This window comes from Ceratotherium simum, chromosome 28 (genome assembly GCF_057802395.1).
Source record: "Ceratotherium simum simum isolate JZ-2026a chromosome 28, ASM5780239v1, whole genome shotgun sequence".
In the NCBI taxonomy this organism is placed as follows: domain Eukaryota; kingdom Metazoa; phylum Chordata; class Mammalia; order Perissodactyla; family Rhinocerotidae; genus Ceratotherium; species Ceratotherium simum.
Window position 1 is genome coordinate 3,230,431 of NC_141927.1, and position 15,579 is coordinate 3,246,009.

The 15,579-nt window shown below is 39.0% G+C and overlaps 1 protein-coding gene across 1 annotated transcript in view; it reads right to left on the minus strand.

The window, feature by feature from the left end:
• The window catches only part of CSMD1 (CUB and Sushi multiple domains 1), a gene marked incomplete at its 5' end in the record, with an annotated part of 1,589,548 nt that overhangs the window by 438,331 nt on the left and 1,135,638 nt on the right, over window positions 1-15,579 (minus strand). Inside the window, one exon of the mRNA XM_087418289.1 lies at window positions 14,690-14,802. Coding sequence (XP_087274415.1) covers window positions 14,690-14,802 — 113 coding nt within the window. The remainder of the gene's footprint in view (window positions 1-14,689; window positions 14,803-15,579) is intronic.

Below are 15,579 nucleotides of genomic sequence, written 5' to 3' on the forward strand. Positions count from 1 at the left end.
AAAAATATAATCTAGAAGTACATGTTGCTAGTGTCTATTTTTCATTCAAAAATATCATTCACAGAACTTTTGTTCCTGCCCAAATCTACCATACAGGTTGAAAAACGTCTTCAAACAGATCTCCCATAATTTCCTCACTCGAGCTCTTCACCCCCACAGAAGTTCCACAACATCTTGTCTCAGTTTAGTTAGAGCCTGAAACTCAATCTGTGAGGATAAATGTTAAGGTGGGAGAGTGGGATGTAGTTCAAGCTGATGGGGCACGAAACCTGGAATTTAAATGTCAGATTTCTACATTAGCATTTAATGTTGTCGAGCGCCGCACCACCTGCTCTCCTGGCTCATACATGCTGATATATTTAAATATTTGATAACGGCTTATCTCACATTATTAAGAGGAAGTGGTAGCTATAAGTCACTTGTTAAATGTAACTCAGGAAGAAACAGAAATGTGGAGAAAATGGTCCTCTTGATATACAACATTTTTCTCAAAGCGGGACCCATTATGAATGTTAGCATATCTTAACGCAAATTCTTCAACCCATTCAACAAAAAAATGAGTAATTATCTTAAACTCAATACTACTCCAGTATGTAGTTTTGTTGTTGTTATATGTTTGTTTGTTTTTATTTTGTTCTAATAATACTGTATCTTAATCCTATGGCTCTGTAGGTATGAAAACTGAACACTGGTTGGGTCAGTTTGTAATTTATCAGAAGAAAACAACAGCAACAACAAATACATATAACCAAATGATTTCAGCCTCAAATACTCCATTATTAATACATTTGGCTATTAAATGGTTTAAACTAAAACATTTAACCAAATTATCAGAACTTTATGCTTTCTAGACATAACTTCTATATTACAGTATAGCTTATATAATATTTTAATTTCATTAAACAAAGCCCTGAGAAAATTCATGCCCAGGAGTTATGATATAGATTTAATTTTTATATTCACCTTTACTAGTAATCTTGGTAAAATTTAAGAGAGCTATCTGATGGAGAAGTTTCTAATAATGCTGATTGAAATAAGACATCTTTTAGCTAAGATGCCATATGTTCTAATTTTTCTAAATTAGTTTTTACATACATTACCTTGTTCCTCATCTGTAAGACGATACACATTCTCTAGAAGAGCTTTGCAAAGATAAAGTAGCAATATAAACACAGTTTCTTTCTCCTTCTTTAAGCTCACACTATTGGAAGATCTCTATATGGCTCTCACGGTGTATAAACCGATGTGTAAAATGAGTTTTGATTTTTTGTAGTTGAGTTCCCAAGCTATGGAATTAACAACCCAAAGGAGGCTACCAGTATATTTAGAAGCAGCACTCATCCATGGAGTTGTTTCTATGAACCCAAAGAATTTCTCTTATAACTCCTGTTTTGTAGCACACACACAAATGATACAAAATTATGACTAATAAAAACACTGCAACTCTAAATAGGGTTAGCTCTAAGCCAACTGACTGCTGACTCTACTGTCAAATTGCTAATCACCAACCATCTAGTGAGTCTTATGATCATGGTGTTCATATATATGCTCAACATAAATCCAATCTTGCTCTAAATCTTATATTCTTAAAGAAAAAAAATCTACTTGAAAAAATTCAGTGACTCTGTATTCATAAGTGGTTCCTAACAAAGAATAGTTTTAGTTTCAATATTTTCAGATATTATATATATAGACATATATAAACATTACATATATAATACGTATATATTAATATATATAAACACTGTATATACATAAAAACATAAACATTACACAATAAATGTTCAAAACTTAGCCATTCTAATAAATATTTAGGCTTGAATCATTTTACAGTAGTGAAAATGAAAACAAACTAGCAAATGAAAAATAACCCGGCAAGAATATGACAACCAAGAATTTCAAACACTGCAGGTATATTCAAAAGAGAAAAGATTTAAAAAGACAAAAAAAAAAAAACAAATCCTAAAGCTGAAAAGTAGGCAACTATTTTCAACTCATTTGCAGAGTCATAAGATCAAGGTATTTCATGAGCATGAATGTATTAAACAATATATTAAATTAGAAATACAGTATATTTTATACTCTATATTATTTTCTTATATTTGTATAAAATATCCATTTTCCTCATGTGCTTATCATTACCTAAATTTATCTTCTCTCTTGATTCTAAAATGCAAGATCCTGGAAGGGAGAACTGCACCTCAACATTGAGAACCATGCCTGGCACCTGGTTGAAGCCCAACAGGGATTAATTGAGTGGATGAGTTCTCCAAATCTGAAATGACTCTATTCTGTTAATTATAGTACAACACGTTTTCCTTTGCTTACCTAGATGAAGGTATCATGTACTCTGGTTTAGCCTGTATATAGACAACTGAATAAAATGGATCTTTCTTCTCAAGGACTGGAGGATACACAAATCACTATTAAAAATGTAATCTTGGCCAAAAGGGAGTTGCGACAGAGAGCTACTGGAAAACACTGGAAGGAGTGTTTACCTCTTGGTGAGTTGTGCTGGGAAAAGCCTCACCACACAGGCAGCACTCAGGATGAGCTTTGAAGGAGAGGAGAATGTTTCCAGGTGGAGAGAGTGATTAAGCACTCGTCAAGGGGAGGGAAAACAGCACAAACACTCATGTCAGAAAGTGGGTCATGTATGAGGTACAAGTGTGGCCACAGCATACTGCACACTGGGGTGGCCTCTTGCAGAGATGGGGCAATCTGGAAAAGGATGAGGAACTGAATTAATCTGGTCTGCTGTGGTGGGGCCACTGTGGAGGGCAGACCAGCTGCAGGTATAGAAAGACATTCATTCATATGGGAAGTGAAGAGAGACAGGCCACTTATGGAAACACACTCCATCTGCTGATATTGGCGAGTGGGCGGGGAGGCACACGGATGCTGTGATATTTCATGCCGACACTGGTGGAGGCAAGATGCTGTGATATTCCATGACGACATAAGGGGGCACAGATGCTGGCATATTCCATGATGACATGGGGAGGGCAAGATGCTGTGATATTCCATGATGACGAGGGGAGGCACGTATGCTGTGATATTCCAGGAGTTGTATACCTGCTTCCTTCTCACAAGAACATCCTTGCAATGCAGCATCAGCACCACAAAACCTTGGACTCTTCAGCACCGCCCTGACCTGAATCTCCACCTTACTAAGATTCCCAGGTGATGTGTACCCACACCACAGTATGAGAAGCAGAAGCAGATGTACCTGTGAAAAGTCTAAATACAGGCACCTTTGGAATTTGTTCAGAAATGCATCCTTTGACGTTAGGAGAATTCAACAAAAGGTGCAGGGCACCTGGAATCCACAGAGAGTCAGGGAGAGGGCACTGGGGGAACCAGTTAAAGGGCAGTGGTTTGCTTAGGGAGAGAGTGTTAAGCCAAGTCATCATACAGGGTCTCAAGCCCAAGACAAGGAGGCAGTAAACTCAGGAACAGAATTGGGTGTCTGGATCAGAGTAGCACCAACAGCCAGAAAGACCCTGTGTTGTGTGCTGACTTCTCTGCTGCTAGGCTAGAGCTCCATAAAACATTTAGAGCCTCAATTAAATTCTCTAAAAAGAAACTGGAGTGGACCTCAAATTATTAATAACAGTCAAGTAACCCAACATGATAGCACAGGATCCAAACAATGTATAAATTGGCTGTGGCTTTGGATATCCCTCCATTCATTCACTTATTTTGCATATGTGTATGGAACAGTTACATGCCTTCCACCTGGCCCAGAGCCTGCGCAGATACATGCAGCAGAAAGAAGTCCTTGCACCCCCAGAGGTCAACCTACCAGGCAGATACACAATTAAACGACTACTGTGATAGAGGCAGTTCATGAAAGAGGAAAGTGTAGAAAGAACATCTGATATAATCCAGACATGTTAAGCTTACTGGAGAAAGTAGTCTTTGAGCTAGGACAGAAAGATGTGCAAATTATCTACATGATGAAACCATGGCAACAATGATCCTTGCTGGGGAAAAAATATGTGCAAAAGTAAGAGAAAAAAGAATATTTGAGGATCTAGAAGTTCCACGTGGCTGGAACATGAAGTGAGTATGCTATGTGGGAAGTGGTGAGAGAGGAGGCAGGAGTTTGGTAACTCATTTAGATTAAATTCTGTGGGCTCTGGGAAGGCACTCAATGGTTTTAAACAGCGTAGGAACACTCTCGATTTTCATTTTATAGTAGAGATGATTCAGACTGGACTGCTGTGTGGGTGAATTACACGGGGTAAGCCAGCATGGAGGCAGAAAGGTTATGATACTTCTGTGACTAACTCAAAGAGATACCGCGGAGGGCTGTTTTAGGGTGCAAGGAGAGATGCTAGAAATAAGGAATGAAATGGGAAGATATTCAAGAGATGGAACTGACTGGAATTCACAGAGAAAAAGAGAATAGGATCAGCTACCCTGGCTGCTGCTGAGAATAAGATGAAAGAAACAGTTATGAACTTGCTGCCCAAATTCCCAAAGAATGTAGGGAAATGATCTGGCAGTTGGTAGGTGATGACACTGAGGTCAGATGAGAATGGACATACTGCATTATGTGAGTTTCAGGTCAAGAAGCTTGTCAAATGAAAATGGTATTCTAGGAGCAAATGGTTGGGCCCCGGGAAAATTACATACTTCTGCTTCTGGTCCCAAGGACAGAGGCCTTTGACAATGATGGGTTTTGTTTCAGGGGTTTCGAAGGAAATAATGACAAATTCATTCTTTAGCGTTAAATGAATGGCAATCCTCAAGAAAACCCATCATAAGGAAATTGAAATTTACAACACATGGCTCCATGTGGCAGGATACTGTCCCTTGCAAAGGACTTATCATAGACTGTAGGGTATGTGACTGTGTGCCCTCTTCATGGGCCCTACAAGATGGAAGCTGGGAGTGCTGGCTGCATACAGCTCATGGTTCCACGCCTCTCTAGGAATTGCTCTCAGACAAAGGACTCAGTTTACAGCAAAGAAGGAACTGAAGTGGATATATGACCATGGAACCCCTTGGTCTTATCGTGTACCACAAATCTTAGAAGCTCTTTACCTGATAGAGTGATGGGATGTACTTTCAAAGACATAGCCAAAAAGCCAGCTTGGAGATGATGCTGGTGAGGATGGGTTGCCATTCTCCAGGACATGATAATCTAAAAGCAACAACCTTTAAGTGGTGCTGATCCCTAGTAGGCAGAACAGAGAGGTCCAAGGACCAAGGAGTAGAAGAAGGAGTAGCCAGCCCATCATCATTCCCAGGGACGGATCTAGGGGGTTCTGTGCTTTCTGATCTCTCGTTTTGGGCTCTGTGGGTCCAGCAGGCCTGGTTCTCAGAGGGGAAATGTTTCCACAGGGAGAAATAGTAAGGGCCCTATTTAAGCTACGTCTGCTGCATGGTCCTTTTGAGAGCCTCAGGACAAAGAACTAGCCAGCAAGGAAGGAGCCATCACGCTTCTGGGGGTAACTGCCTCCGATCATGAGGCGGAAAGAGGCAAGGCTTCTGTGCACAGAGAGAGAAGGGAAGAGCACTGGTGACTGTGGCACTGAGGTTCCACGGGAATCTCTTGGTACCGCCATGACCGTGCATGATAAACAATGAACAAGTGCAGCAGCCATGCCTGAGAAGGGCACGGTGATCAGGGACTGAGACCCCTCAGGGATTTGGGTCTGGGTCTCCCTGCCACGTCAGCTACCCCAGCAGAGGGGCAAGCTGAAGGAGAGGGGAATCTAGAATGGGTAGGAGAGGAGGGTGGCCATGAGTATGTATCGTAAGTTTTTCTGGGAAATGAGGCCTATTAAAATCCTGGAGAAGTTGTTCCCAGACGGGGAGAACTTATGGTGCAAGGGGCGGACTGCAGTGGATCCCGTGGGGTCCCACCCAACTATCCTCTTCAGAGCCAGGGCACTCATTCTCAGCTGCTGGAAGCTCACAGCTGCCCCCCTCTTCAGGAATCACTTCAAACAGGGTCATGCCCCCTCCCTGGGGGCAGTCCATAGCAACGGTTAACGGAAGCCCAGCTGTCTTGCTCCAAGGGCCATCCCGGCTTCTGTAGGATCAGCAAAGGCACCAGGCGTGACTACACACAGTTCAACTTCTCCATCCACCCCATTCTGCTCCCTTCTCTTCCTCACAGGTATTTCCAAGGGCGCCATCTGATGCCCCCTCCCACACAAATCTCCATCTCAGAGTCAACTTCTAGCACAAAGTGTAATTTGCCATTAAGTTAAATCATGCCCTTGGAAAAAATTTAAAATCTACTTTACGTACAAGACCATATCTATTGTGAAAAAGAAAGAACACACTATAAATGATTGGTGATGTTCAACTGGGAATTCGCACAGAGTTAAAACAGAAGTTGACTTGAGGCTATATGCAGCTTCACCTTGACTTGAGGAGTTTAGGAATTGCTCCATTACTCTGACAGGCGCGTTCCTGCCTGACCTCATCTGAGAAGCATGTTAGCTTCGTGCTAACAAGGCCAGGGGTTGAGAGCTCACCTTCTATACGGACCAGCGAGCTTTCATCTGTTCAGTGGTCACAGACTGTACCTCTAATTCCACTTGGACCCCTTTTAAATGTGCAGTTACTCACACAGAGGACCGGGAAGAGTGTGTGCCTAGGAACCGGATCAAATACAAACAAACAAGTAGAGAAGTATTGTATTGATCAGGGTTCTCCAGAGAAACAGACCCAATAGCACATCTCTATCTCTGTCCCCATTTCTATCTCTCTATCACTATCTCTCTATCACTATCTCTCTATCAATCTATCTCTCTATCAATCTATCTATCTATCTATCTATCTATCTATCTATCTATCTATCTATCTATCTACCTACCTATCATCTCTCTATCTCTATCTATCTATCTATCTATCTATCTATCTATCTATCTATCTATCTATCTATCCATCTATCCGTCTGTCTATCTATCTATCTACATATCTATCATCTCTCTGTCTATCTATCACTATCTATCTATCTATCTATCTATCTATCTATCTATCTATCTATCTATCTATCACTATCTATCTATCCATCATCTATCTATCACTATCCATCTATCTATGGAGAGAGATTGATTTATTATAAGTAATTGGCTCACATGATTAGTAATACTGAAGTCTAGACTCAGGAAAGCCAATGGTTTTCAGTCCAAACCCCAGTCCAAAGGCTGGAGAAGACCAATGTTCCATTTCAAAGACAGTCAGGCAGAGAGAGCAACCTTCCTTCACTAAGCCTGTTGTTCTGTTCAGACCTTCAACTGATTGGATGAGGCCAACCCACATTGGGGAGGCCGATCTGCTTCACTCAGTCTACCAATTCAACTGTTAATCTCATCCAGAAATACCCTCACAGACATACCCAAAATAATGTTTGACCAAATGTTTGGGCACCCCATGGCCCAGTCAAGTTGACTCATAAAATTAACCATTGCAAGTGTCTCAAAGATTATACAATATTGATCTTGTATCAGCAGTTTCATCTACCAAGAATGGGAAGAGATGTTGCTGTCTGAACTATATGATCTTTCCCTCTACTCAGTGCAACGTGGACCCTCACTTTCTCTTACATCACAAATGCAGAGGTGCTTGATTACAGATTAAGATGCCTAAACAGATTTTCATGCCCTCCCATTCTCAAGGTGTTCACCAGACATAGGAGAAAATTCTGTTTCTGGTATGAAACAGTAATGCTGAACTCAAATTATTTTACCGAAATAATTCTTAGCGTGAGCTTAAAATAGGTCTTGTTTCACTACACAGCAGCACATCACAGGGAACATTTCCTTTAATTTACCCCCTGCTAAAATTTAAATAGCTACGGCAAATTACGTAAAGCATGATTTGTGGAAATGCAGTTCATCAACATGTGTGATGAACTCTAACTGAATATTATTTTTCTGACAAAAAATGATCCAGAGTTAACCCGCTTAACTATAGACAGTGAAGCCATAAAAATGCAGGGCCACCCACCCTGCAGACTCGTGACTGTCTGGACAAACCTCCAGGCATCGGGCTTGCTTCTCATCACCCTTCCCCGCCCAGCGCCAGAAGTGACGATGGGCGCAAGGGAGCCCTTCCCTGAATTGAGTACAGGGTTTTTCCCTTTCCTTTCTAGTGAGTAAAATGGCTGGCTGTAACATATAATGCGTATTATATTTTAAATGTACACGACCTCAAGCTCTATTACATTATTTAATATTTTAACAAAAATGCTGCTATATTATTCAATGTAAGATTGGTTTACAAAAAAAATTCTTTTGATCCTTAGTAGTTAATTTTGTAACTTATGATAGGAATTTTAAAATATAAAGCGGAAAAAATATGCACTAAGCCTATGTTAGCTTTCCGTACATATTGTTCTGATACTGGCCCTCTCTCTCTCTCTCTATATATATATATGAATTGTATATATGATTTATATATTCATATATTTTATATGTATATATTATACATAATTATATATATATGTTATATTTTATATATTGTATACTATATACTATAATTATGTACTATATACTATATGTTATATATATATATATTAGGTCTTATACAGTTTGCTTAGTAGATGGATAGTATTGCCTTACACAGCTGTACTATAATTATTTACATCACAGTTTTTACCTTTTAGGTTTTTGAATAGGTTATTTTGAATTAAATATTTCCACTTGTAAAAAAGTTTTAAATAAACAAATCTTACCTCTCTCCCATCACTTTCTCATACATCTAACATATCTGCTTAAAGAGTTCTCATTTTTTAAATTTCACATAATATTTTTCTAGTAATTTTCTTATGGCAAATTATAAGCATATTCTCTGTCCTCTCTCTCTCTTTCCATATATATATATATATGTATATGGAACACATATTTTCCCACACATGTTCCATGTATGTATATGGAACACACATATGTATAATTTAAATGTATATACATATATGCATACAAACACGGTCTAGCAAGCTAATTTATCTATATGAATTTAAATTTCCCTTTGCTGTTCCTGAGTCATCGGCGGTGACCACGTTTGCACTTCAGTCTCTGAGTTTTTCTCTGGCCATCAGCTGGTGATGCCCAAGGATGGCCAGACCCTGCTCTGTGCTTCCTCACTCCAGCTGCTGTAACACAAACTCTTCTTTAAAGACCACGTTAATTGAGTGTACTGTGTAGGCATCCTGAGGGGAGGCGAGAGAGGGGAATGTCTCTGAGGAGTCAGAGATGGGAGAAAATAGAGCAATCCCAGATGCACCCAATAAAAGCCTGGGTGATGGAGGTCCACAGATGGGTGGTGTGGACCCGAGGGTCTCCCCTCCTCTCATTCCACGAGGTCCCTTCAACATTACTGTGTGTGCCTGGGAGGGGATGGGGCTAGCAGAGGGTCCACCAGGGAGCTCCTGTGAGGGACAACAGTGCCCGAAGCAGCAGAGACCATGAACGTCTCAGGGCAAGGGTGATCCAAGCTTTAAGGACCCCTTTACAGCACTCGGGGATTCTCAACATCTCGGAGAGATAGGGTGGGGAGGCAGTAAGCGGTGATGTGGGGCCCCTCCCATCACAACTGAGATTAGATTCACTGCCACTTTGTCAGGATGGAGTCTCTGAAACAAATTCAAATTGATTTTAAAATAAGATGATGTGACATTTTTTGCATATCAAAGTTTGTCCAGAGTTTGTAAGCCAAGAGAGAAACTATGACTTCAGGTTTGATGTGATATGCATTGAAAATTCTGGAAGGAGACACCAGAGCCTTTGAGGCTCTGAGGAAGTTACCTGGCCAAGTTTGTAGGTGAAGAGAAGGAACACTTACAATTTTTACGTATTTTACTCTGAGCACTAATGTTTATACAATGAAAAAAATCTTACCTGTAGAAAAATCTCAAAATCAAAAAGGCAAATGAGTATGTAAATAATAGCTAGCATTTCTCATGCTGTGTGCTATGAGCTTTCCATGTTTTGAGTCAATTGGTTTTTACAACAGCCTTATGAAGCAGTGTCATTATTATTCCCTCTCTTTTTTCAAATGAGGAGTCTGACACACAAAGGGTCTAAACAACTTGCCCTGAGTTACTCAGTCAGTCAGTGGCCGACCTAAAATCCGGGGTAGTCTGGCTTCAGCGCCTGTGTTCTTAACCACTACACCATGTTAGTTAAAACCACACACTATTAAAACCTACAAAGTTAAACCATATGTAAATATCAGGTGCATATATTTTCTGATAATATAATTGATGAACAACTATCTTTTAAATCAAATGACGTAATTATTTATATATTTGACAATCACTTTTACAAATGATTTTTATTTTATATCCAATTACTAGCTTAATATAGCACTCTGGAAGTACCAATTTCTAGAATGTCTTCTTTTGCTATATTGTATTTTCTCAATTTTTTAAATCCTCAAATCTTATATTAGTTTTCTGTTTTAATTATCTTTTTAACTTTGGACTATTGTTGTGTCAAAAGATAATATATGGCCTTGAGTTGACAATCTCTCAGTGATTGACGGCTACCCACGTTTCCAAGACATCTCAAGTTGTAGCTATTAATAGACTATTGAGACTGTTAACAGAGTACCAATTAGAATTCAATGTAATTATAATTAATGCCGTATGGTCATTCAAACTGACATATGACACTTGGAAGAATATTTATATTTTAATGGAGAATACTTATATCCCTTAATAGTCAAGGACCCACGATTTGGGAACGATGCTAGTTTCTCTAGTCTTGATACTATAAACGTTACAATGTGTGCCTTCATACTGCTGGAGTTAATTTACTGCCATTTGCCCTGTTGGGAAGCGCTTGGTATTTCACTGATGCTCTTAGATTCTACCAAAAGCAGTAGCAAGTATAGGTCATGTGGAAAGGATTATACCTCTACCACGCTTTCTTTAATAACTGCACAGTCATGCAAAAGTTCAATTAAAGGTCAAGTCTAAAAATCCAAATGTCAGGAAGTGTTCAGTAATTATCTGTGCATTCTAGTCCTAACCTTTGAATGAAATGTAAATATCATTTTTTGTTGCAGTATTTCTTAGTAAGAGCAGTCATTAAGGCTCCACCTCACTCCATGTCTCCAGCAAGGAGGAATCTGTCACACTTTATAGATAAGGATATTTATGGTTGGGCCTTCTCGTCACCACAGGATATTTTAACATTGTGACTACTTCAACTCACAAAGCAAGAGTGTAGCCATTCCAGGGTGTGCTCACTCTCTCGGTGAACACTCTCATCCACCATGTTTGTTGATTTGAGGTTGGTAGATGGTTTTTAATTATCTGCCTCATTGGCCTGACATGCAATAACTTCTTGTAACATTTTTTCAGCTCCTGAATACTCTACAGCGCACCCTTGGAAAACAAGAGCACACTGTCTCTTTATTCAGATTGACAAAGTAAAATTGAAGAAAACAAAATCCCAACTCTCCAGATTAATATTTCTCATTTTGACCTATACATGCGCACATCTGTCATGTCAAAGATTTTCATGAACTCAGTAATTAAGGAAGGAACCAGTAAAATATTTGAAAAACTCTTTCAAAGGAGAATCCAAAGAATATGAACATATAGACAATTAGCAACACTGACATGAATTTGCTAATAGAGGCAAAATTCATCAATATCCACAGGGAAATAATCAATTGCACCTCCTGCACACAAAAAGCATTTGCATTTCACTGATCAGGAACGTTTGCATTGTTATGAGTTTTCTATAACTTTCAGAGTCGTAAAATAACTCAAGGACAAGGGAGGCAGGGACCACTAAAGAATTAGTTAACCAGGAAGAGTGCGCTAGACGTTGAAAGCATCCCTAGTAATTTTTTTTTGCCCAGGTCAATTTCATAATTTTTCCTGACAATAACTTACAAATTAATTCTGTCTTTCTTTCTTTTAACAGTTCCCCTACAGTAAAATAATCCAAATAAAAGAATCACTATTTTTATTGTATTACAGTATTTTGTAATATGCTAGTTCCTTAGAATTTTGAAACTTTCCTTATGAAAAAGATCTAAAATTTTGAAAATTTAAATAGTTACATGGAATGTATGTTTATGCTTTATTCTGAATTCCCACTGTATATTTTCCTAGATTATAGCTTGAAAATAGCAGTTTCTTTTCAAAATAATGGATCTTTTTGCATTAGTAAAAAGATTTGAATGGGTTTAAAAAGGTAACTTCTTGGTTATTTTGTTAAAGTAACTCTCAGTCCATAAGCATTTGTAAGATAGTATAAGATTGATCCTGAAAAGACTTCTTATGAGCATAACTTGAATTCAAGACCATAACAGGTTCTTTTCAATCTTGCTGAAAATGACTTTAAATTAGTTGTGGCTTATTAAAATTATGTCAGTATATGTAAATGACAGCTTAAATATATCTTTTAAAGTTTTATAAGGAAGTAGTTTTATACAATAATTTATAAAACTTTTTTAATGTTAGTAAGATCATTTTATCATACTGGGGACACATATTTAATCTTTGGGCACAAGAGAACAATTTCTTTCTCTTAGTAAAAAATATGAAAGATCTGAACTGAAGAGACAAGCATCTGTCACTTTTCTACTTTTGCATAACCCCAAAAGAGGAAGTTAACATGCTCACAAGCCTTTTTAATGCTTATTTCTCAAGTCAAAACTATTTAATTACTGACACAAAGTACATCAAAGCACTTATCCAAAGTAAAATGGTCTGCCTGTTCTTGTGTGGGCACTTTTTGCCAGTTAAAACAGATGTGTCAACCTACAGCTATTCTAGGAGCCCTGAGGTCCAGATATTATGAAGATCATTTCATTCTTTATATTCCAGTCAAAGATTCCCCTTCCACGTTGCTTTACTCTCAGTTCTTTGCCATCTCTAGAAATCAAGAGATCAACCCAAGGACTATGGTGTGCTCTGAGAGATGGAAGTGAGGCCTAGCTGGCTGCTGCCTGTTCACCAGCAGAACAGAAGTGTAGGAGTGGGGGCTTCTGTGAACTAAACCTCTAAAGACCTGAAATGAGATGGCGATTGTTGATTTGGTGATTTTGTCAGTGACTAATTGCCCCGAGGAACTCAACGGTGGGTTTGAAAGCTTTTAACTGGTTTTCCAAATTTTTATTTTTTTCTTTTATTAAGGAGATGCAATCACCAACCACCCTGAACCAGACTAAGTTTCACCATGAGAGCTACACTTATGACCTTTGCCTTATTTTTAGTGCTAAGATCTCTCCAGGAGGAGCTTAGGCCTTATCACCATAACCTGCAGTGTATGTGGAAGCATGTTTTTCTAAATGAGCCCGTGCAAGCGAATACCACCTCTCCCTTTCGAATATTCACTCCCCATTGGAACTAAAAGGTCTCTGCTTCCGTTTGTTCGGGGACACCATGACTTTGGAAGTGATTCCGCATGGTCTCCTATTTGTTGCAAGTATACCTTACTTTGTGTGACAACTACTTCCGGTGGAGAGTCTGATTTAACTTGCCAGGAGGCAAACCCACTTTGGTTTCAGTAGAAATTTGGGGGCAGCAGTGGGAAAGGGCTTTTTTTTTTTCCCTTTTTTCTCTTTTGATGGGAATGGAACGAGAGAAGTCTATTTTTTATGGAGGTTATCATTGAATAAGATTTGCATAGGAGTCTGGAATTGTTTTAGAGTGTCTAATAGAAGGAAATGTCATTGACTTCCCAAAAGATGTTGAAAAATACTTGAGGAAAGGCAGGGGGGAGCTGAGGCTGACAAAGAGAAGAGCGTATGGATCAGGCGGCTGTAGCTCAGGTCTCAAGCCAATATTTGAGTCCATAGCAAAATATTTGGAAGACTTGCAAAAGTTTACAAACACAGGTCATCTCGGGTTCATTATATTGTTCTTTCTACTTCTGTTTACATTTTGAAATTTTCCATAATTAAAAAAGCTTTAAAAACTACCAGTCAATATGCTAAGGTTAAGAGGTATCTGTCTCCTATGAGATCCTCCCACATGAAATGACATGGGTAGAGCAATAGAGTGAGACTATTGTTAAAGATGCACCACACTGAGCGTCAGGCCCTGATTCACAAGAACATGTGGCTGGATTCCAGCATGGCAAACCACCATTCGCTGAGACAATGCCTCCTTGACATGAATTCCGAGATGAAGCCAACTTCTCTGAAGGAACATTCTCTTCTCCAGAGTAATTATAACTCATAACTCTCAAAACAAGGTTGTTTTTCTCCTACACAAGTACTTAGTAGTATTTTCCTCCAACTTTGTATAGATTTCCCTGTCTTCCATTAAAAAACCCCATGCATTTGTACATGAGGATGTATATAATAAGCTTGCTTGAATTGATGCCACTCAAATTGATACTTTGTTCAAAAATGTTTCCCTTAGTTATAAGCATAATAACTCCCTCTCAGGAAGAAATAAAATGCCATGACCCACATGGATGCAGACATTTCATAGCTTATATTTTGTATCGAATCTCACTCTTTGTTTTGACACAATAATGGCACACATCATGGTAAGCCAAGCTTTCAAAAAGTTAAAAATTCTTCTTTGCAAGAAGGAACTGTAAGTAGGACTTTAATTAAGGCAGTTGCAAATAATTAGTCCCTATTTTTAAACACTGTTCTGACTTGTCGATTTTATTTATAGCAAGCACATAGAGAATGGTCCTTGCCCTCTGTAGAAATGCTAATTTTAAAAGTTGGTGTGTTCCAGCCATACCTTGGTAAACAGCTTTAAATCCAGGCGAGGCAATGCTGTCGTCAGACTGTAGATGGAGCCACATCTGGTTGCTCATACTCACGATGAGGTCAGGAACACTGGATCCAGTGAGTCTGCACAAAAGAAAAATGTCAAATCCACTATTTAAGAAACCAGACATCTCCACTTTTACCTTCAATGGTGGTCTTGCTGCTTAAACAAACAAGCCATATATATAGCAAGACTCTCCTTCAAAGAATCAATAGCCACTTGTAATTTACATTCACATTTAAAACCTCAATACCACTGGTGTTTTACAGTAACTATTCTATTTTATAACTCCAAGTCTGTCTCTTGTATTTTAAAAATCGACTTAGGGTGACCAACCATCCCGTTTGTCTGCAACTGAAGGGCTTCTCTGGGTCCGGGATTTTCAGTGCTAAAACTGGGACAGTCCTGGAAAAACGGGGACAGTTGGTCTTCTTATGTGATGGAGAGATACACTCTATTGCCACAAGGTTATACAACATCACACTATCCACGGGAAAGCAACTTGAAGCTGAGAAATGTCCTGGTTCATTCACAGAATGCTTGGATCGTCTACTATGGATTTATCATGTATGTTTGCAACAAAATATCTTTTAAAAATATATCACAAGATGGAATCTTATTCAGCACTGAAAAGAAGTGAGCTATCAAGCCATGAAAAGACATGGAGGGACCTCAAATGCATATGACTCAGCGAAAGAAGCCAATCTGAAAAGGCTACATACTCTATGATTCCAACTATATGACATTCTGGAAAAGGCACAACTATGGAGACAGTAAAAAGATCAGTGGTTGCTATGGATTAGGGGATGGGAGAGGGAGAGATGAATAGATGGAGCACAGAGGACTTTTAGGACAGTGAA